Source organism: Athene noctua, chromosome 1 (genome assembly GCF_965140245.1).
Source record: "Athene noctua chromosome 1, bAthNoc1.hap1.1, whole genome shotgun sequence".
Lineage (NCBI taxonomy): Eukaryota > Metazoa > Chordata > Aves > Strigiformes > Strigidae > Athene > Athene noctua.
The window spans coordinates 168,900,529-168,924,437 of record NC_134037.1 but is presented as its reverse complement, the minus strand read 5'-3'; the positions used below and the strand labels follow the sequence as shown (position 1 = coordinate 168,924,437).

The 23,909-nt window shown below is 42.9% G+C and overlaps 1 protein-coding gene across 7 annotated transcripts; it reads right to left on the bottom strand.

Moving 5' to 3' along the window:
* Window positions 1–488: 488 nt before the first annotated feature.
* NDP (norrin cystine knot growth factor NDP) lies at window positions 489–22,420 on the bottom strand. Of its 7 annotated transcripts, XR_012635329.1 has the most exons (6): window positions 22,339–22,420; window positions 21,335–21,476; window positions 10,594–10,650; window positions 9,562–9,908; window positions 1,198–1,497; window positions 489–984 (listed from the first exon to the last, which is right to left on the bottom strand). XR_012635329.1 is itself a non-coding variant. In XM_074929440.1 (5 exons), exons 4-5 carry the CDS (start codon window positions 9,733–9,735, stop codon window positions 1,270–1,272), a joined length of 402 nt encoding a protein of 133 aa, XP_074785541.1. In that variant the 5' UTR covers window positions 9,736–9,908; window positions 10,594–10,650; window positions 21,335–21,476; window positions 22,339–22,420; the 3' UTR covers window positions 489–1,269. The 7 variants fall into 7 exon arrangements, 6 of the variants coding, with proteins under 6 accessions (XP_074785541.1, XP_074785559.1, XP_074785575.1 ...); XM_074929440.1 differs by having other exon boundaries at window positions 489–1,497; XM_074929458.1 differs by lacking the exon at window positions 10,594–10,650 and having other exon boundaries at window positions 489–1,497.
* Between the last annotated feature and the right edge of the window lie 1,489 nt (window positions 22,421–23,909).

Genomic DNA, 23,909 nt, shown 5'->3' with positions numbered 1-23,909 from the left:
AGGAGGGTGCAGAGAGCTGGGGATGAGCCTCTTTAACCAAGTAACAAGCGATAGGACAAGAGGGAATGGCCTCAAGTTGTGCCAGGGAAGGTTTGGACTAGATATTAGGAAGCATTTCTTTCCAGAAGGGGTTGTTAGGCATTTGAATGGGCTGTGCAGGGAGGTGGTGGAGTCCCCATCCCTGGAGGTGTTTAAGAGTTGGGTTGACATAGCGCTGAGGGATATGATGTAGTTGGAAACCGTTAATGTTGGGTTGATGGTTGGACTGGATGATCTTCAAGGTCTTTTCCAACCTAGACAATTCTGTGATTCTTTGACATGTTGGTGTGATTCCCCTGTGTTTGGGATTCCTGTCTTTAAAGGGCAAAATGGTACTCACTGAATGGCCTAAGAGTTGTCATTATTTTGGTGCCTCTGGTTCTGTACACCAGCAGATCTAACCGAGTTAAGAAAAGACTCCATTTAGTATGTGTCATTTTAATCTCTGATTAGTTTTTAGCATTTGAATAATGGCTTTTGTGACAGTTGTGATGTGTCACATTTCCAGGCTTTTAGCGGGGAACAATGAGTCTCGTGACCTTTCACTTCTCAAGAGTCATTCAGCCACTGAACTCTGATGCCACATGCTGCAAATAATCATTTCAGCCAGTTAGGGCTGGGTAATCCCAGCATGACATTTCATATCCAGTTCACTTTTCAATGATTTATTTGTAATTTCTGCTAAACCACAGTTAAAGTTATCCAGCGCTTGGCTGCTAGATCAGTAACAGATAACCCTTGCCAACAACACAGTTTGTTTTGAAGGCCAATATAATTAAGAGACTGAGAATAAATTGATAGGTTAAGAGATGGTATGTGGGAACTGATGCCCATCCTTTGAACACCAACTTCCAGAGCGCAGCGCTGTCATCCGGCTGACCTTCTTCTCTTTTCCCTTGCTGCCCTTGGCCTAAAGTAAAAGCACCTCTGTAGTCAGAGCTGAGCCTGAAAAAGAAGAAACTCACAAAAATAACCTTTCAGAAAAAAAGAAAGACTTCTTAAAAACAAGTCCTCATGCTTTCGCCTTTGTCACAGCCCACACTTCGGTACCAGCACCATCCAGGGCCCCAGGATATTTTATACTTTAGCTCTCAGATCCAATCCAGCCTGGTTAGTCCTGTCCTTGCTGCAATCGTGCACTGGGAGCGTCAGCCTCACCTTGGATTACTTCTTGGGAGCCTTCCCCAACAGCAGCATCCCAGTCCCCTCTCTGCTGCAGCAGGTATGCCCCTAGGAGTTGCACTCCTCGCAGTGGCAGGAGAGGATGTAGCGGTAGGTGGCAGTGAGCCGCATGCCCCCCGAACATCGCAATCGCATGGCCTTCAGCTTGGAGGTCTGGGGCCGGCAGCAGTGGCAGGTGGAGCGGAAAGGCTGCTTCAGGACAGTGCTGAAAGAAACCATCGGCTCCGAGCGCGATGTCTGGCTGCAGCGCCCTTCACAGCGAGCCAGCAACACCATCTGCGAAGCAAAAGAGATAGGTTAGGAAATGTGTCCCCATGGCTGCCATCATGCAACTAACAATGGCAGATTGGTACCTCTTTCCAGTCTGGCTGGTCTTTTTTCACTTACTGCATCTACCCACCTTGACAAGGACACTGAGCCCACAGTGTATTGCCCTTAAACTGTGTCTGAGAGTGGAGGAGGTAACAGAGCAGGAGGAAAAGCAAGGCTCCACCTGGAGTCCCAGGCACCAATAAGGACTACGGGGACTGGTTTTATGAAAGCTGACCTCAGAGTTCAAAAAAATCACTGTGCTTTCCAGGCACGGTGACTGCAACTGTGACTTGCTAACCCCAGATTTGTGGCAGCTAAGCTCTTAAATCATCAGCCAGACTGATACTTTGGTTGGATATTTTCCAATGTTTTGAGTATATATACTAGTGATCAGCAGAACTGGTCCTCAGAGCCCATGAATCTCTCAAATGCTTAGATATATAAACATATGAAGTACAAATATAAAGAAGATACTCAGTTTACTGCTTCTGAAGAAGTAAGTTTCTAGCTCCCTCCTTTTACAAAAATCACCTTGAATATTTATTTGAAATTATGTCTATATATATGTAATTGCATTGGTTGTATCTGTATAAAATGCACTGCAAAACTTAAGGCACTGAAAATGTAAACAAGATTAACACACTGCTAAACATGAGGATTCACTAGTGAGATTTTCCAAAAGCAATGAAGGCTCCATGGTTCTTCTCCTCCTGAGTTCACTGACTGAGCTGTGACCAGAACAAGGTAACTTGCACAACAGGAGGCACTAAGGAAGGAAAGCCCATGGGGAGTCACCTACTCCCCATCCCAACAACCTCTTGTTGAGCAGAGGAGGCGGATAGAGTCTCCTAAACTCTGTATAAAACATGGAAAGGATCTTCTAAAGCTTGAGGAATTATGTGGTTAGAAACAGCTGCTGTCACCTAGATAACAGGTAAATCATAGAATCATAGAACGGTTTGGATTAGAAGGGACCTTAAAGATCATCTAGTTTTAATCCCCCTGCCGTGTTGCAGGGACACCTTCCACTATACCAGGTTGCTCCAAGCCCCGTCCAACCTGGCCTTGAACACTGCCAGGGAGGGGGCAGCCACAGCTTCTCTGGGCAACCTGTGCCAGTGTCTCACCTCCCTCACAGTAAAGAATTTCTTCCTTATATATAAACTAAATCTACCCTCTTTCAGTTTAAAACCATTACCCCTCCTCCTACCACTACACTCCCTAATAAAGAGTCCCTCCCCATCTTTCCTGTAGGCCCCCTTTACGTACTGAAAAGCCACAATAGGATCTCCCCGGAGCCTTCTCTTCTCCAGGCTGAACAACCCCAACTCTCTCAGCCTGTGCTCACAGGGGAGATGCTCCAGCCCTCTGATCATCTTTGTGGCCTCCTCTGGACCCGCTTGAGCAGGTCCATGTCCTTCTTATGATGGGGGCTCCAGAGCTGGACACAGTATTGCAGGTGGAGTCTCACGAAAGAAAAGTAGAGGGGGAGAATCCCCTCCCTTGACCTGCTGGCCACACTTCTCTTGATGCAGCCCAGGATACAGCTGGACATTGCTGGCTCATAGTCAGTTTTCCATCCACTAATACCCCCAAGTCCTTCTCCGCAGGGCTGCTCTCAATCCACTCATCACCCAGCCTGTATTTGTGTTTGTGATTGTCCCAATCCATGTGCAGGACCTTGCACTTGTTCTTGTTGAACTTCATGAGGTTCACACAGGCCCACCTCTGCAGCCTGTCCAGGTCCCTCTGGATGGCCCATCCCTTCCCTCCAGCATGTTGACCGCACCACACAGGTTGGTGTCATTGGCAAACTTGCTGAGGGTGCACTCAGTCCCACTGTCCATGTTACCAGCAAAGATGTTAAACAGCACCAGTCCCAACACCAACCCCTGAGGAATGCCACTTGTCACTGCTCTCCATTTGAACACAGAGCTGTTGACAGACACTCTTTGAGTGGGGACAAATGTCGAACAAGTTTGAACAAACTCTTATACCTTCCTGGGGAATGAAATATTAAATCTATATCAGCTAATTCTGCTTAACAAACACAGATTTAAAAACTAATATATTGTATCATCCAAACAAGGTCAAAATGTGACAGAGGTGAGAAATTAGGCAGTAAAACAGTTGTAAGTCTATCCTATAACCATGCTGCACATAGCTCACGTTTTTTCCAGACAATCTAAAAGGATAACTACAGATGTGACAGCAAATATTTTATGTTAAACATTTTTGAGCTTCTTTCACTACACATGCTCAACTGGCTGCAAATCTCCAAGTCTTATAAGCAGATTTAATTTTCTCTTTAGTCAGAGTCATGAGAAAAGATCAGAGAGAAAGAGAGAGAGAATATTCCTGGTATCAAGTAGGAAATACCAGCACTGTCTGTGTCAATGGGAAAGGTGCTGATCATCCATTGTACAGTGCTTAAAAATTACTCTTCCAAGAGTACTTGAATGCTAAATGGCTTGCTTGGAAATGTATTAATATATTAACAACTACACTTCCAGTCAACACAGAGATCACAAGGAAGGTGTCTTCATGAGCTGATTATCTGGGGTTGGTACCAACTTGTTTCTTGGTTTAATTAAGAGATGTGTTCTTGTTGCTCTCTGACAAATTTGCCATCCTTCATGATTTGTAGCATAAATTTATGGTCCCCTTCCTGTGATGCTGCATATTCATAAGCAAATTCAGTTCAGCTGTGAGTAGTAATGTGGAGGGAAGTAACTTCAGTGTCCTTTTGAGTCACGCTCCAGCTTTAGACGAATCAGCTATGTCAAGCTCCTTAATAAGAGTGTCTTTAGTGTATATGAGAATAGAGAAAGGGACAAAAATTACAGCTAGCACCCCATTACTAACAGATAAAGATCCACTTTTTCCCCCTTGGTAAGCAAAACTCACTTCCCATAGTGACAGGCAGGCAGCTGGTGAAGCTACAGGGGTATCTAATCCTGCCTGTATTGCAAAGGAAAGACACAAGAATGGGACATTTAAAACAGTTAGTTCCCTTCTCAGCACCTTGACAGCTCTTGTTATGTCACCCACTGTGCCCAGTTCACCAGACTGTGTGCAGTCTCTGTCACAGACTATTCCCAAGCGTTTGGCCAAAGAGGGGCGTGAAGAGCAATCCAGTGGCAGCTGGCAACCACTTGAAAGTTGCAAAGACAGTGGAGCCAAACTCTCCTCAGGAGTGCCAAAGAGGGTTGTGCAATGGCCACAGGTTGCTTTTTGGGAGGTTTAGAGGACTTCCAGAGTCCCTTCCAACCAACATTTCTATGATTCTGTGATTTCAGTCCAGATATGACAGCACGTGTTGCTGTATGGTGGAGGTAATTTCTAATGGCTGATGCTTCTGGAGCTGGAAGAGTTAGTAATTTCTGGTACTGTTATCTCAGGACTTTTTATGGCACACATCTGCTCCTGTATCTGCAAATACTTTCAGAAATGCCAGAAAAAAACCGCAAACCCCCAAGGATCAGGATTAAGGACTATAGAAGAGTTGCAGCAGCATAATTACAGGGTAGAATTATCTGATGTGTCAATATCTGTGTCTCAATGCATTTGTTACAAACAGCAAGCTTTCTAATGCAAACCCAGTCGATATTTCTTCAATGTGCAACTGCACTTATAATTGCTTAGCAAGCCTTGTCTTTAAAAACATGTTTTAGTCCATCGAGACTCAAATTTTTAATCTCAAATTTTGTTGGCTACTTAGTTTTTCACAAGAGCATGGTCGGTATTTGTACCACATAAAAGTACACAGTGTTGGTTTTATGCCCTGGATGACAGCGTAAATTTTTACAAATGGCACAGGACCATGGGCATCAAGTCAAATGTGCAGGATAAAAAATTTTCAGATTTCCCATTCTGATAGCTTTCTAAACTTCTGGGCTAATCTGAAGTCCCCAGCAAAATTTAACCTCCTCCTCTTCATAAATCCAGAACAGCACCAGTGGATTTTGGCAGGTGTGCAAATGAGCTGGAAATAGCATGTACTTTAAAAGCTTTGCTTTGCCATTTAATCAATTGCACCAGCTGCTTACTGTATCGTATACTATAGCACAATAGAGATTATCGCCTAAATAATTAGTAATGCTATGATGGCATAGCACAGTAATACAGTGGGTGTATATATAGTAAAAACGTGTGGGTATTTTATAACCTGAAACGTGTGGGTATTTTATAACCTGATACGCGTGCCTCTTGGCTCCCCTCATCCCCCACACATGAGAGATTGTGCGTGTCACCTTGCAATGCTGGATCCGGAAGCACAGCGTGCTACAACGTGGGAACCACAGGGTTCTTGCATGCATGAGCAGCTAGGGAAGAATAGGTTTTCTTACTTAAAATCAGCAGTGTCATAGATATCTGGAAGGCCATGAAAGAGAACAACCTGAATCTGAGGCAATATTTGACTCTGAATATTCAAGCCATATTCTGGAAATTCAGAAGTTGTGAACGGATTTGTTATTAATGGCGTTTATAGTCCTTTTTTTCGCACTCTTCAGCAACAAGCTGAGGCCCAAAAGCAGGTGGGCTGAGATGCACAAGAACAGACTTTTACACAGTATCCATGGCCTGGCTGCAAACAGGCATTACTGAAAATCTCCTGAGCTATCTCATGAGTCTTCAAACATTTTATAAATCTTTCTTCATCTGGTCCATGTCCCTCTGGGCTGGATTCTTCCGTGCAAGGCTGTCAGTGGTAGCACACTTCTGGCACATCTGAAGGAAGCACTTGTGACAGCCAATACTGTAATTTAGGAGGCTCTGGTTGCAGTGGCAAGGCAATCCAGCACATCGATGAAGACCAGTGGGTCTCTTCACAGAGGTCAGGCAGAATCCAATATGGTCAAGAAAGGAAATACCCCATGAGCTGATAGAAACATTTCCTTTAAGTCAAAGGAAAACACTGTTTTTCAGGAACCTTTCTCCATCTCTTTTTTTTTTTTTTTTTTTTTTCTCTTTTATACATTTGTTTACTATAATGGACTATATTTCTGAAGGTTTTGGAAACCTGTTTTCAACATCTGCCTGAGGTCACAAGCAAGAGGGATTTTAATGATTTAAGTTACATAGGGTAGATATTTCCAAATGTAACAAAATTACTTCCCATGTGGGTACAATTGGCAGCCTTCACAGAGAAGCATGGTGGACATAATCCTTTTTTAACCAAGACAGACAGCAAACATAATATGTCTTGCAATTTCTGAAGCCATTTTTAACTTCTGTAATTCTATGCTGCACTAAAAGGGAAAACATTACAGAGTGAAAAAGGATGGCTCAGTGGAACCAATATATCACGCCAAAAAAGGGCAAAGTCTCTGCTTGACATCAATTGTCAGTCCAAGCTTCACAATGGAAAATCAGTGGAAACAAGAATTAACAATTAACACAGCTACTCCCGCAGAACCTTCCTTTTTTTGACTTGTTTATATTTTATCACAAAATATATATAGGAACAGACATTGCATTTAATTTTCATTAGCAAGTCTAATATTGGTCTGTGTTTATATGCCAGATCCAGAACAGAAGCCATATGTCTACCAGGATGATTCAGATCCCCAAAACCTTAAAAAAAAAAACAAACAACTTGATTTAACAGAGAGAAGTTTTCTAGGAAATGTCAAAATTATTTTGCTTTGTATGGAAACTGTTTCCATTCTTCACTTCATGACAAAGTCCATACAACTTGCAGTATTGTTAAACAACTGTTCCTGAAACTATTGTGGAATTTGGGAAGCCAAGAGATGTGATATTTTCAAACATGATTTCCATTAAAGGCTTGATTTTAAAAAAGTCATTGACATTTTTGCAGTCAGAGTTACAAATGTTTATGTCAACAGTTTTTTTCTCAGAGCTCAGTTTTGAAATAATATGGTTTTCATTACAATGCTTTCTGTCTTCTCATTTCAGTCAGTTCCACTCCTAAAGGCCTGATTACTTTTCTCTGTCATTAGGGATGCTAAGAAATGTAGTTGTTGATGGGTTTCCTTCCTTCCTTCCTTCCTTCCTTCCTTCCTTCCTTCCTTCCTTCCTTCCTTCCTTCCTTCCTTCCTTCCTCCCTTCCTTCCTTCCTTCCTTCCCCCCATTCTTCATGCTCCAGGATGGATTTGGACCTGTTGTGTTTATCCTCTTACTTCTGAGGTAGTGTGCCTAGGTCAGTTATACTCTGTATTTCTCACTGCCCTAGGGAAGCTGCCACTTGTTACTCATTTGCTCTTTTGCCTGTAGAGGGACAGAGGAGGATCTTGCTCAAAGCTAGAGACCAAAGGGCCTCTGGGGGCTACCTACTATCTTGCCTATGTTACATACCACAACTCCTCCTGCTCTCTGGCAGAGCAGGGAGCCAAAAGTGAGGGCCAGCTGGGTGGAGCATCGCCCTCCTGGACAAACCATCACTGTAGCTATGGCTTCTCAGGTCTATTAGGTGATCTAAAGTGCCTTAGGAGGGGAGGGCTGCTAGCACACACATACCAGTAAGTAAAACCCACCCAGACCACCCAGATACCTACACTTTTCACCTTTGCCTCTCACTGGAGCCAACTGCAGTAAAAGCAATATTGCACAAACAGATGCAGTTCTGTATGTTAATGCTGGATGTTTCCCAGATGGTAAGAAGATCTAGTCTAGGCTAAAAACAAACCAAAAGATCTCTCCTGAATCACAAATAATGCATGATTTTACTGTTTGAACTCAGAAGCAGTAGGGCAAAAGTCTCTGATGTCTCACTGCTGTGGATCAGGCATGGTTATGCAAAGCCAGGCAGACAGCATTGCAGAGACACTGGTGTAAGGCAGCCCAGAGTGGGGCTTTCCCCTGTGCCCCATTTCAAGGCCATAAACCCCTCTCTGGCAAGCAGGCACAGGGCAAGCCCTGTGGAAGGTGCACAGCCAGGGAGGGCAGCAGCCATTCTGGTGCACAGAGGGAGCACAGAGCACCACGTGGGTCTTATTTTCTGTTGATGTGTTTCTCTATGTTTTATTTTAAATTTCATGGCCTGCTGCTACCTGTGGTATTACCTCACCCCCACACTGATCACGGGAAGCAAATAACGCGTTCTGCGCACAAAGGTGTCCAAGGGTCTCTGCATCCAGCTGAACTGTGTGGATCCTCTCTCCTCGGAAATGCTTCCAGGATCACTTCTGATGGGACTTGCCATCAGGCAACACTGCAGGCAGCCCTCTTGCCCTAAACCCCATCATGTACCCGTTTCCCATTGCTCTCTTGCCCAATGCACGGCTGGCAAAAGCATTGGCGCTGGCAGTTGTTCCCTTTTGTTAATCCAGGAATATGGGTACATAAGGCAAAACCACTTTCTGTGGGACAGAGGGATGGTCCAGGCAGAGACTGTACATCTGAATACACACTGGGTTAACTCAGCCGGAATGAATTAGGACAAGATGAAAGAGACCAGCAAAGATTTTCCCATTGTTTCTCACCATTCTTTTTCTCCATGCAATGAAATAAATGGCTGTAGGCTACATGCACAGTCTGCTAAACCATTTTGACACAAAATTTTTCAGGCTTGAAATCTCAAATGAAAGACAAACTTATATTTTCTTCTGCTCCTAAGCCCTACAGTAAACATCCGATTGTCATTCTGCATGAAAACAAAGGCCTTGAAAATAAATGGGGAAAAAGAATTAGCAGTTTTTCACATTTCTTTTTTCATTACCATTTTACAGCTTTATTCTTTATCTCAGTACTTCACCCTGAAAGTTCTAAGTTTACATACTCTAGACTAAAGACTCCCTTGAAGGAGTGGGTGACTAGCATGATCTAAACTTCCAAACTAGCCCATCTTCTTGGCACTGGTGGCTGAGACCCCAATGTACTCCTTCGAATCTTACCATTTACTGCATGTTAGCCTTACCATCATGGTGTGTTGCTCCTTTTGAAAAGAAGAGAATCGAGGGCCTTTCTCTCCAATCCCAGTTCTGATGTACACACCCAAAATGGCTTATTTTAACACTCTGACGATGCAGCACCCTGCTGGGAGTGTGTGAGGGAAGTCCTTACCTTCGAGCTACACTTGTAGAGGGGGTGGCTGATGGAGTCAACGTAGTGATGCCTCATACAGCGGCTGGGGTCGGAGTCAATCATGAAGGAACTGTCTGTTTTACTGTCTGCGTCTCCCATCATTGCCAGGAGAGAGAGCATGGAAATTGAAGCCGCAATTACATGATTCCCCATTGTCGAGGGACTTCTCGCTGATAACAGCAGAGGGAGGTAGAGTATTAAAAAACCTCCAAATACCGGCAGCCAGTTCCTTTCCAGGATGGTGAAAAGTCTGGTTTAAGTCTCTTAGCTGTCATTCTTCTTCTCGAGTTGGAGTTTGCTGAGATTGTAATCCGTCAAAGAATCTCCTGCATAGTTGGAATAAAAACAACATAAATCACAATCCTAACCAAAAAGGCCTCTGGAGAAAAACAGACATAAATAATATTAAGGTACACAGGATTTTTGCTAGCCAAAATATACACTCGGAGTGAGCATCATTCCCACAGTAGGTAGAGTTATATAGCATTAGGAAGAAGATGTCAAGGCCTTATTACTTTAAGCATGGCTCTATCATTTTACTGGGGAGAACCTTTTGACTTTTAACATCACAAGTGGTACAATGCCAATCTTTTTCACTTGGTGATGTCCTTAATGGTTTTCCCCTCAAAACCGGTGATTCGTAACACATCATAGATTTCTGCAAATTGAAAGGACTGTGTATCCACTCCAAGTGTCAAAGTGGGGCAAAGCTAGGCTGCCTTCTGCATTACAGATGGGAATTTCTGTCCTAGGTAGCACATGGAAAGGCTGGAGGCAAACTGACCCATGGCTCTAGGAGCTGCATGTTGGTTTCCTGCAGCTGCTGTGCTGCAGGAACAAGGATGGGCACCCCCAGGATGGAGGGATGCTGAGGGTCCAAGCCCAGTCATGAGCAAAGCAGTCCCCCAGGAAGCTTGCTGAGCACTGACCCACACTACAGGGACAACTACCTAGGTCTTTGGCTGCCCTCCTGAGTGCCAAACTCACACACACACAGGTAGGCAGGCTTACTCGTCAGGCTGCACTTGCTCAGTGTCAGTCTCTTCCCCGTTAATTAAAGAGCAGCATCTGAAAAATACATGACATTTTGTAATATTCAAGTACATCTTAGCTATCAATTGGAAAAAAAAAAATATACGCAGGTGAAGTCATGTGGATATCCACCCAGGCATCCAGATTTCTGATGCACATTGGAGACCAGGACATCCCCCAAAATACATGTGCAGAGCAGCCCCTGAAACACTGCCCAGAGCGCTGTGCCAGCAGGGAAAGAAGGGCATCTCCCTCAGCTGCTTCATCACAGTGCCTTGATCCTTCCCACAAAACCCGTTGTCTCAAATAGGTGATTTAATTTTACTTTTATTACAAATAGCTATAGCCTGAAAGAGCTGTGAATTATCCATCTAAACACAACCTGATGAAGCAAAGGATAGTCATAAAGTTAAAAGTGCAAGGACTTTCTAAAGCAACTTATGATAAGACAGTTCCCTGGTCACTAGAAATGCTCCCCCAGAGCCTCTTGCCTATTTAAAGAGCTGATGTGTGCCTTTAATGCTTTATACAAGCCTCTTTCAAAACTGTTTTCTGGTTTGCTGGCAGTACTCTAAACCAACTGATACTCATCTCCCAAACAGCCTGGAATTACGAGGCCTCCCCACCAGAGTGCTTGATGATTTGTGTGTTGCTTTATCCCTTGCTCAAACACTTTTGTGAGAGGAGTACGAAACAGTGAGAAACACTTCCAGAGTTCATCCAAGCTGGGAGTCGGGACTTGTCGGACTGAAGTGACACAAAATCTCATGCTGGGAAGAAATGTAATTAGGGATGCTCTGTGTATTAGACATGTTTTAAAGCTATTTTTGAGTTTCAAACTAATGCCTATGTGCCTAAGGAGGAAAGGAAAAATTATATGACTAGATTTAACAGACAATTTTTTTTCCCAGGGTCTGACCTATGACCTTGTATATTTTCCTCAAACAAATGTTTTTCAGTGGATGTGGCTATAAAAAAAATACTGTGTCTTGGCAGTATAAAGAGCTTAAACAATACTAAACACTTAGGATCTTGGATACATTTATGCACAGTCTCATTAATGTCAATAGATATCCCTCCAAACATTTTAGCAGGGTAAGAGAGAAATCTCTCCATCAAGGGAGCTGGGACAGACTCCTTCCCAGAACTGAACTGTACTACTTGGGTTCATGCAGATGATGCCCAAGGATTAGCTCACAGGAGGGGTGATGTGCTAATTTTTTTTATATATTTAACCTTTTACCTACATTCCTATTCTTCTTTATAAAGATGCTGACCAGAACACGCTGTTTGGCAAGGTCTCTCTCCAACATAGTTAATCAGTATTACACACCCAGTAATTCCCTCTCTGTCCAAATAAATTTACTTGATATTGGATGGTTTCATGTCATGTAATATTACATCCAGGGATCCCCATTTCCCACTCTCTCTGTCCCACTGTTAATTCTGTGCTTCTATATCTTTCTATGTTTTTGATCAGTATGATTTAATACAGTGAGAGAAATTTGGAATCCTGGCTCAGTTTTCAAAGGCTTATCTCTCTAGTTTTCTTCAGGAAATAATTGGATGACATAGAGTCTGCCTCATGAAAACACTCTGAGAAAGCTGGAAAGAAGCAGGAAAAAAAGTGTGAGAAAAGGAGGACATCTGTACCTTCTTCAGGATAAGCACAGCACAATTCAAAAAGTATTAACACTCATGATCTTTTAAAATTTCCCTGATACTTCCCTGGCAAAGAAATGTAATGGGCTTTGGTAACAAAACTTTGAAAGAAGAAAAAAACACTGTTATCACATATTTGTTAGTAAAAAGAGAGACCACAGATGTAAATGCGACCCATCTTTTGTGAAAAAAACTGTGTACAGTTGTTGATAGACATGCTGGCAAAATGAGTGTGTAGGTATTGGAAACAGGACTGCAAACAACACTGGGCTACTTGCACATCCCAGTATCTCCTGACATACTTATGTGATGTCTACACATACACAAGTATATATGCCATATATAATTGAGATATATGGAAAAAAAGTCTCACAGGGACTTTTAAACATATAGAAGTTAGTGTGTAGATTTTTGATTGTGTAAAGAAAGTTTAAATATTTTCACTCGAGTACATCACTGTGATGAAGTATGTTGACACGACATTTTCCATTTCCCGATGATATTGTGCAATGGCATTTCACTTTAACTTTTTTTTTTTTTTTTAAATAGGTTATATCCCTTTTGAAATGCTGTCTGAAATTATTAAATCCTAGACAGTACATAATATCAGGAGCAACATATGTAGCTTCCAGTCTATCCTTTTGACCAAAGCCAGAAGCAAGTATACCTGTAATCATTAATCATTATAGCTGTACTTATGATGACATTTTGTTTCATTTGAAAAATACACTTTTTAAAATCAAAATCAACAACTTCACATACAATTTTTTTTGTTTTATTTGAGCTGTTTTTTCCTCAGTTTCTTTTCGTGTGAAGAACTGTGGTAAACAGCTCATCTGCCAAGCTAACAAAAAGGAAGCTAAAATGCTCTCTCTTTACAGCATCCTGTAAAGAAAAAGATGCAAAGCTGACTTCATATTCTCAGGCTGAAAATTTACTACAAAAATATTTGGCCTAACAGTGGATGAGAATCACTACTTCCCATTTTTTCAGAATTCACTGATATGGGTGTTACATGTTGTTGGCAACTGGCTTATAGTGCCTTTTCCATATAACTAGTTTTCAGGAATTCATAGAGACCTAACAAGTTAAAAGCTGTTACAGCTGCTACCTAAAACTGCTACCTAAAATGGCTACAGCTGTTACCTAAAAACTGCAGGGAAAAATAGAAGACATCCCAAAAAAAGACATGATGAACATACAATGCAAGACTGTATTGCACATGGACATAGCATCAGAGTCAGGGTTATTTTTCCAAATTTATATTGTTATTTACTACTTTTTGAATGCTGAAATAAAGATTTCTTATCATAGTCCTAATATCATTTAGAGAGTGGTGAAGGTTAAGATTTTGTTTTGCTTTGAGGACAAGAAAATTCCATCATCTGGAATTATTTAGCCAGTCACTTTGTGAGAACGTAAACAGAAATTCCCTTTTTGCTATGTATCTTGGAAAAAATAAAAAGCTGAGCAATTCTCCAAAGGTCTATTGGATCTGCACCACTTTTACCCTGGAAGGTAGGAAAGGAGCAATGGAAAAGTTCATTCATGGTGTACTTCTACTTAGCTGTTCCCCACTTCTGAGCCCCCTGAATTAGGCATGCACGTATGTTCAGCTTGGCCTTTGTTTGCTGTGCATTTTCTGTGTTTGAGACTCCTGCTTGACGATGAGGGTACAATACAAGTCATTCAATGTCTTTTATGTTTCAGAGGCTGCCAAAATCCTGTTGGAGCAGCAGTGTGTATATATAACTAAGCCTGGCCTTGCATGCAGTGCATATTTAGTAAACACAATTACTTGGATCCTACCATGTGGTTCCCTCATTCTGAATTTGTTATGTAAACAGAATAGTTGCAAGTCTACTTAGTTTCTCCAAACTCCAGCCCTAAAAAAGTGTCACCAACCATATACATGTATATATATGTGTGTGCATATGTGTCATTCGCCACTGCGGTTCTGACAAAAAAGTCACAAAGATCTTTATGAGACCAAAATGGATTTCTCAAGAACTTTATCTAACCTGGAAAAATTTAAGCCAGAAAGATGAGGATTTGGGGGTTTTGTGCTCCAAGATCTGGACTGGATTGGAAAAGAACGTGTTAGGCAAACTACACTGTCAGGTTACACCAGGATTTGTTTTGCAGGGTTAACTTCCACTGCCACAAGAGAAGCCCTGAAAGGGGATGGGGATGGGAAGGAAAGGAAGAGCAATCTGTGCTGGAGACAACCTCCAGTCCCCCATTCCTGAGCACAGGGTAGTGTTACGGTGTCCCCGCTGTGGCCACCTGGCCACAGTGCTATCACAGCCCACAGCAATCCGCCACCAGGATCTCTGAATAACAAATCTGTGTTTTCAGAGAACTTGGGGTACCGTGGCTTCTGCTCCTGCAATGAGTTGCCAAGGCCTCAGCTGAGCAGTCTGCTGGGAGTCCCTGTGTACAGAGCTGCCCCACGCTCGACCACAGCCCCCAGATGACAGCAGCACCTGGACTGCCCTTTGGCTAGGACTACCTTTGTGAAGGGGTACCCTTCTCCCAAAGCCACACGTGGTTCTGCATGTCCACAGCTCAAGTCTTGCTCCAAGGCCACATGTCTGCTGGGACATTAAGCCCCACCATGTGGCATGGTCTGTTCCCAGACCTCTTCCAGCCTCCGCAACACTCAGATGGCTTCCAGCCCACACATCTGCCTGCACCATGCCCGGGAATCACTTGGGAAGCACTGCGTGCTGTGGAGTCACCGTCTGAACAGTTTGTCTAGTAGGAGACACAACCTAAGATGCTGTGCCTGATCATTCTTAATGTTGAATCAACTCAGAAGCTCTATCAGCTCCAGTGCGTGCATGTTTTACTCTGTAAATACATGTGATCATCTTCTCATCTAGTTATTTTACTGTGGCCATTTCTGCTCCGGCAGTGAAGTAGCTGCCCTCCTATATATGCTCCTTGCTTCGCTCTGCAGACGCCTTTCAAAACACCTGACAAAGTCACTAAGCAGACATGTGGCATCCGGGAAGCAGCAGGTGAACACAAGGAACTCGAGTTGTTTGTGAAATGCCTCAGTGCAGCATTTGAACAGGTTTCTTCCCCTCCCGAAACAAGGCAAATACCAAACTAAATATTTTGAGTGAGATTCTTACAGGTCTAAATAAGTGAAATGTTTCCCTGAGGCCTCATTGTGTCAAATGAGCATTTGCCCTGCTGACATCCAGCTGTGCTGAAGCTTGTCCCCTTTGACACCAAAGGGAATGTTCTCACCCATCCTATGGGAGCTCCATCCACCCACTACACAGCAGGATACAGGGCAACATGCGCCCATGAAGAGGCTACATGAATAACACGCACTCCTGGCCAGAGCTGGCAGCAGCTGGTGGGCAAGAGAAGGGAAAGAGAAAAGAAGTAGAAAGGAAACCAGGCTCAAATGAAGGGACTTAAGCCTCTTCATCTGGGTGTCCACAGGAGGGAAGCACATCTTCTGGTCCTACTGAGGCTGTACTGTCCTACCACCTGCCACCCAGCAGCTGCAGAGCATTGTCCCATAAAAACCAAGATAAAATGGACACTACATCTGAGCAGTCAGAAATGTCAAACACACTGATGGTAGTTGAGAGAAACTCCTGCACATCATTTTCTGCTGTGAGGCTTCACTAAGTCTTTCAATATTTCAGTAGATGAGTGCCTGATTGTAAGCAGATTGAAAAAATAGGAAGACCGTGGCATTCAAAGCATAAGAAACAACATAGTATTTGCAGCAAATATAGTGGAAGAACGCACTGCTGCAAGCACCCCTGGAAACATCAGCATGCATGGGATGAGCATGCATGGGACTGGTCCCCCAGGCTTCGATGGGGCGGCTCGTGTAAGACCCCTGTAAGTGTTCACACAGTGGAAACCCGGTGCATGAGGTGGAACAAACTAAGCTGAACAGCACTTGAGCTGGCTATGCTTGCCTCTTCTTTTGAAGTTTTCAAGAATGCTTCCAGTCCTTCAGGTATCTAGGAGAGAGGGAGCTGACAGAACCTGCTAGGCGGTTGAAATAACAAACTCTAGTGGGTACTGCAAGTTGGTGCCCTACCAGCAGACAGACACAGGCCAACACAGAGAAAAGGTTTTTAATACACTCACAAAGAGTAACTACTGGTGGACAAAAGAGTGCTTGTATTTTTATTCTTTCCTTTTACTGCTTCCAGAAAACTTTAAATAGATTGATTAGGGGCATGTACGGGATCTCTCTCTAATGAGCTAGTAGAGCCATTTAATGGCGAGGTGATGCCAGCCTTGGATTCTTCCTTTATTCTTGTGTCTCACTGAATATCAGAGTAGTCATGGTCTTGAGTCTGGGACAGGAATTGAAAAGAATACAGTTTTCCACTTGCTCATCCAGAGGGTGCCAGATGGGATCACTCCTCAGTGAAGCATCAGGCTCAGAGCTGAGCTGTCTAAGTAAGGCTGACCATTCCTCTCAGGAGGCAAACCAACAAGGTTGGCTGCTGAATAAAGTGCAAATATTCCCAGCCAAGCATTAGCTGTAGGATTTGCTTCAGTAATTACCTCTACTTTAGTCTTATGACCCAACATGAGGCAGAATTACTTTTGGCCATATTACAAGTTGCTGAGAGGTCTAGGGCATTCAGGCATGTGTCCTCTACCTGTTGGAGTGTGTTACAAACAGATGGGCAGTTTTTGTTCTCTTTTACATATTTTCCAGAGAACTCGAAGGACCGTAGTTATCAATAGATGCAGGAGTAGGAATGGGTTTCTTATTCTTTAATACTAAGCAAGGACATCCTTGCCACTGGGACCATCAGAGAGTGCTATGCATGCTGGAGAGTAGCACATGATTGAAGGGGATATTCTCTCTTTTCTGACACCAGGAGCAAAATCCTCTCTTCTTTTATACACAGGCAAAATTCAGACACCATCCATATACCTTGGCCTCTGATAATCAGGGAACCTAAATATTTGGCTCATGGTAACAATTTTATGTCTTCTAACAAGGGGAACAGGGTCCCACTCTCTTTGAGCCGTGCTGCTATGACAGTAATGCGATTGTCACTGCCATGGTATGCTTAACCTTTGCCAAACCAGAGCTGAGGCATTAACTCAGATCCTCAACTCACATGTCTTAAAGGGCAACATAACCTGTGCTGCCTCCACACTGCCAGACTGACACAGTTTGCAGCTCAGTAATAATAAGCATGTAAATGTGACAAGCATAAGCCGTAACAATGATTGATGCAAACAGAAAAATAACAAAGGGAAGCTGAAAAATAGCGATGTGGTGAAATTCTGAGGACCAGTATCTCCATGGCACCAGCAGCCTGATACCCTGACACCAGAAGAAAGGCTACACTCATCTGTGGTAGAAAGGATCTCCATGCCACACCACAAAATTCCAGCAAACAGGACAAGGACTGATGGTGTCTGGAAGTGTTAGTGCCACTGCTAACTGGATAATAGTCTGAATTAGATTATGTGAAAAAAGAAGGAATATATAGACGGCCAGCTGCTCAAAGGCTTACTACAACCTTGCTTTTATTGTTCTGCTAAGTTAGAGGTGGGGCATCAGAGGGATTCCTAACATACCACTACTGAGAAATTTTAATATGTTCCACACTGACACATATAAAAAGGAAATAACAGCTGATCAGAGTCAGCAGAGACTACAGCATCTCTTCATATGCATGCACAGAAGCATGGGTAAAGTGGGGTGCCAGGAAGACTCAGGCACCCTAGCTAACCTGACCCAACTAAACTTTTTTCTGTCATTGAGCTGAGTTTCAGCAAAAGGGCTGTCAAGCGGGAAGCAAGACAGAAGAAAAAAGGTGATCTGGGCATGGCTACTCACCCCATCCTCCTGACATACCAGGACATGGAGAAGGGCAGGGGAGCTGAGAGGCTGCACATTTAACACTGATGAAAAGAAACACATGTTTACACAACCGACAATGATCCAGTGGAACAAGATATCACAGAGGGCAAAAGTTTAGCTAGGCTGAGCAAAAGGACCTGTTATGTATGGGAGGGTTACTGTCACAAGGGTTTTATTTTTAAAGAGTTTTTGGAAGGGTTCTAAACTCTCAGGACTCTGAGAGTTCAGTGGATGGGGTTAGGGAAAAATCCTTCACCACAGCAAGTTACCCTGTGGCTGCCTGCCACGGGGTCTCTATGTCTTTCTTTGATGTGGCCGCTTCCAGCCACGCTCAAGAGGTGGATTGCTCAAATAACAGGGTACTGTGGCACCATCTCATGTAGCAAAACTTTACTAAAAGTCATAAAGTATCTCCTCATACTCAGCAAGACATCAGAGGCAGAAGAATTTGTAGTATTTGTAATTCAACTATCTAATATTTATATTGTAATTACAATGGTAGTATTTGGAGAAAAAAAAAAAAAAGTGTTTTTTTCTTCTTTCAGTTAAACAAATAATCTGCTCGACTTGTTGCAAAAACAAATGTCTCAGTGGCTTCATGCAAGCTTTGAACCATAGATAGTCAACTCCCTTCAAGGTCCAAGAACAACCTTGAGCACTTTCTAGTGCATCTGAGAGCAAACAAGCCAGGAAGGGGACACAGTCGGCCCCAGGGAGAATAGGAAATGAAGGAGACTCCAGGAGAACTCCCTGTCAAATGAGTCACTGAAGGCATCAGTTTGAGCCCCCAAGGAGGTGGATTGCTACCCTCCTGCCTGGTCAATAGAGATTGCAATGCTGGCAACTCAAGCAAGCAAGAACATACAGATGCTATCACAAGCCTCGATGGCACATGAAGGACTGTTGTGGTGGGGCAGATGGCTTTTGTGGAGATCAGCCATGCGTAGGCAGCTACCTGGGCTATTGCTACCGCAAACTGTACGCAACACTGTCTGTAATAAGTATCCTGCTCTGCAAGGGGAATCATCAGCATACATGCATCTGATCAAAACCCGGTGCTGTGCAAACCCAGGAAGCCTACATGGGACACCTTCAGGTAGAGAACTGAGCTTGTAACTGAGCCCCTAATTATAACCCTTCACTAAATTGAATTAAATTTCATTTTGTAAGCTTGAAGCAGCTATTCCTTCCACATTTGCTTTTAACTGAAAAATCTGAAAGCATCTTCCCATAATACCAGTATTACAAATATGATTTCATTATTCCAGCAAGAGCATGTCAGTGTATATAAAAGTCACATCGGGAACCCTTGACTCAAGCTGGTAAGTAATTACTCACCAAATAGTTCTATTCAGGTTGAGGGAATTATTAATGTGTATAACTGCTTACAGTTATGAGCAAGGTCCCATAGCCCACACAAAAGTAATTCGTCATTAGTAATTCAAAAGGAAAGAAAAAAAATTAGACATCCTAAAATGTGTATGTTCTTTTGAGAAGGGACAAATAACAGCACTGTGATTATTATATCCGCATTTATTGACCCCACCTAGTAGAAGCTATGTTGCTTCTATTAGAAAATAGCTTTGCAGTAAGGAGCTGATTTGAAGTGAATTTGTCCCCACTCCTGATTTTAAATAATCATTTGCCTGTCCTTTTTCAATATGCAGAGTTTTCACCTTTCAGCCACTGGGACAGTTACAAAGCTTTAGGAATTGTTAGTAACATTTAGCATATAGGAAACATTTTTTCCATCTTTAAAGAGCTGCAGAAACCTTAACAAGTTACTTGTCGTGCCATATGTCCCAGGCAGAAACAAATAAGCTGTGTTATGGGGAGGCTATGGGAGAAATTTAAATGAACTTGAGGGGTAGGATAAGAAATCTGCCTGACAGTCCCACAAGAGTCAGTTCACACACACAGTCTTGCAAATTCAGATTTGCCACAAGGAAATTACCCCCCCAGCACACACTCTGTGTGAGCCTGCTTTACTGACACTGCAGCAGTCAGCTAACACAGTACTGAGATTGGTCTTCACATGGTTCATATTTGTTACTCTGTTTTTTGCTACTGGACCCAATCATATGAACTTTTATAGGATGAATTCACTCACCTGAATCCCAGGAGGGAGATGGGGCTTTATTCGTCAGCCACGCTCTCTCAGGACAGTGTCCGTTCCCGCACCTCTCAGTTGCACTACACTGACACTTTATCACTGGGCTCATAACAGTGAAACTCTCCTTTTGTCCCAAAGACGCAGAGAGACAGTTATGCTCGTGCCTCTGACGCTGATACACAGCAAAATGATCTGCCAGCAAACGAGGAGAGCCTCCCTCTCTCCTTCAGCAGGCGGTCTGGGGTCCTGCAGCATCCTCCCGTGTCAGCTACCAACCACACAGCCATGCTGCATTTCATGTCGCACTGGTGGGGTCGGCTACCTACTAAATATACCCCTCGGCATTACAGTAAAGGCAAACACCGTGGCTTTCCTCATAGGTTTCAGTCAATCAAGAGTGTATATTAAATTTGTCCTAACCCATAACCAGTGCTGTCCAGTCCATAGTAAATCTTCCCAGAAGTTTGGATAAATAATAATGTGCAAATTAAGAGTGCTCCTGCGAAGCATGACACACAAAGCTAGAAATAAATATTGCCTGTTGTTTCAAATTATTCTAAGCACTCTGGCAGATGACTGGCAAGAGAACAGCATGCATAAGTAGTGATAAAAGTAAACAGTCCAGCTTTAAACTAGCAGGCTTGCCTGTGTTCATAAAGCCCTATTGTAATGGGACAAAGAGGGTGCTGGCGATACCGGCATTCTCTGGATGAATTCCGGGCAGAGTCCAGCACGTCCATTCACTCCAAAGTCATGCAGCTAGGACCAGCGCAGAGCTGCAGACATGAGCCCGACACGCTCACAAGAATAGATGTTTAACCAAGTTGCTCAGAAGCACACTGGGCTACCTGTTTGACTGCATACAGGCACCCTTCAGGCAGGAGATATAGTTAAAGATACAAGGATAAGAAGGAGGCACAGGTACTAGAGCTGTGTCGATTCCACATCAACACATTTTAATTTAAAAAAATGGTACAAGGAGAACATGTGTTTGTCAGATAAAGAGATTAAGCACTCAGTTTAAGTCCATGTAATGCTCAAAATCTGGAGGAATCTCTTATTTGTGTGCTTACCTTTGGAAAATTCACTGCTCCTTCCTCTCCTCAAACTCTTCGGAGAGCTAAAAAGAGGTCCTGTTACTTCCAAATGCTTTTGTTCTTCTGTCCCTCTGTCACATGGCTTGCCTTTTATATTTGCAACACACAAAAGTTAGGGCTGTTGTTTAAGAGAGAGAGGGAGAGGGAGAGGGAGAGAGAGGGAATGTCAAATGGAAAAGTGCCATTGCAGTCATATATCAATCAGGGCAGCGGCAGCAGCAGCTCACTGGCAAATGGGAATTCCACAGAAATGTGAAGCTCTTGTTATCTGAGAAATCACAAAACACCACCAGCCAAGCTCCCCTCTGCAGGGACTTATTATTATTGGCAAGCCAGGAAATAGAAGGAAATGTAGGCTCTTTTTTTGTTGTTGTTATTGTTTCGGATCTGAAGATATGTACACTGGGGCATATGTAAACCAGTGGAATATAAATCCTGAATCAAATTCCTTCCTAAACAAATGCACTGTGTGCAAGATAAAGCAAACCACTGAGAGGCAAGGTAACAGAGCTAAGTGAAGAAACTGAAAGTAACAATTTTTTTTAAATCTGATATCTGCACTTGGAAAATATCCATAGAAAAACTACCTTTTCCCTGGATTGCTCATTAATCTCCCTTTTTCTGACAGGTTTTTCTTAGACTTTTTTTTTTTTTAATTGTGATTGATCTCAGATATCCTTAATTCAAGCTGTGCTGCTTCACTACAATTGGTCACCTAAATCATCTGACATTCCCTGGCTCTCCAGTTGGGTAAGCAGATAATAATTTTCTCTATAAATACTTGTCTGCAAATCTGCAATTCCGATGCTTCAGATAACCTGCCTTGAAATTCTGAAGCTTCTTTCAATCAAACTCAGAAATGTCTTCACAAAAGCATTATCTTTTTGCTTTACCCACCTTGCTCTGAAGAACACCAAGTTTGAAAACAGTCGTACCTTTTATATAAACATTGTGGTTTTATGCAAAAAAAATAGAATTACCTGAGGGGCTGAAGATAGACTCCATCCACTGGAAAACCCCACTTACAACAAGCACATTGCAGCTCTGGATGCACCAAACCCTCTCCTCCACTTCCACAGAGGAGCATGTTTCACTTCCCTTTGGAGTGCCCCCTAGTCATCCTGCAGCATTACGGGAAGTACAGACCTTAGCTGGTTAATTAAAAAATAGGCGACATAGCTGGCCATTCACAAGCTGGATCTGTTCAGAGGCACTGGCCAGCAGATGGACAGGGTCCTGTGTCGATTGTGTTTGAACTCTAAAGGAAAGTTGGTATTTGATGGATGATGTTATTAGCTAAATGTCTTATGTGGTATAAGATCAAAGAACAGATGGAAATTATGCCTTAAAAATAGAATAATCTAAAAGTGGAATGGCTTGTAGATGAGTAAGCATCATGGAAACAATAAAGGAGACATTCTTTGGCTTGCTTTGCCACAGAGCCAGGTTTGGCTGGTGAGATAAACAAATGATCCACTTAGGACTGAGATTCTCAGGATGTGAGTTTTGCTGCACATTTTTTCCCTCATATTCAGTGTTTACATTGTTTTGCCTCTTAAATCAACCCCGGGTTTCTCTCAGCAACCATATGTGTACCAGTTCTCAGCCTCCCCCACAGATGCCACTGCGGTCACCCAGGATGGATGATGGCAGAGCTCACCAGCATCTTTGCCTCACTGTAACTGCGGGCTGAAATGTCACTGATGCTCTGGAAACACACTTGCCTTTGACAGATAGACTACACATAGCAATATTTTTTAATTTAGCCAACAGCTTCTTTCAAAATTAAGGCTATTGTTCCTTTGGTCATTATCCTACTAGTCTGTCTCTCTTTTTCTGCGAGCTGGAGAGTGATTCACATACTCCAGTTGCTTGCACTAAGGACCTGCCATGTGCAAGACAAAGGGCTGACTAAGTAGCTCCTGGATGAAATCCTCCAGGAGACAGTAGATACCCTACTCACAGTCCTTACTGAAAATGATGGTTAAGTTTTTTAAGGATGCAGCTTAGGTTTCTTATCTTTGTGGCATCTACAGGTGACAATATCCGTATTAATTGTCTGTTGGGTGCTAAGCATATTTTAAATACTCGAGGATTATCAATAATACCTCAAACAGTAGTATTTTTGAGAAGTAGTGCTCAGTGGTTTGCTATCACAGCTACAAATTCCAAATACAGGAAAATCTGCAGATATTGGACTAAAAAATTTTCAAAAAATTAGAAGTGTCTTTCAATTTTTTATCTTCATCTCCAATACCATGTTTGGCAGTAGGCAGAAGTCAATTGGCAGTTAATTCACCTCACAGGCTGGTGACTTTCAAACTGTCTCATTTGTGGCCTTATGAATGAACTTACACATGATCACAAGCACAAAAGTAGAAGCATCCAATGTATCCTCCCCCCACCTCGAAAACACTATGACCCATAACTTTTTCATAGCTGTTCATAAATCTTCAGCTTCTCTCAACCATGGTGACTTAATCCCACCCATAAAACAGTCATTTTAAAGAAACAAATAAAAGCAGAAAGCACGGGAGCTCAGAGCTCAGTT

Coding starts and splice junctions, on each gene's coding strand:
- NDP (XM_074929440.1), bottom strand. CDS start 9,735: ATGGGGAATCATGTAATTGCGGCTTCAATTTCCATGCTCTCTCTCCTG. Junction 1,498..9,561: donor TCTACAAGTGTAGCTCGAAG/GTAAGGACTTCC, acceptor TTTGCTTCGCAG/ATGGTGTTGCTGGCTCGCTG.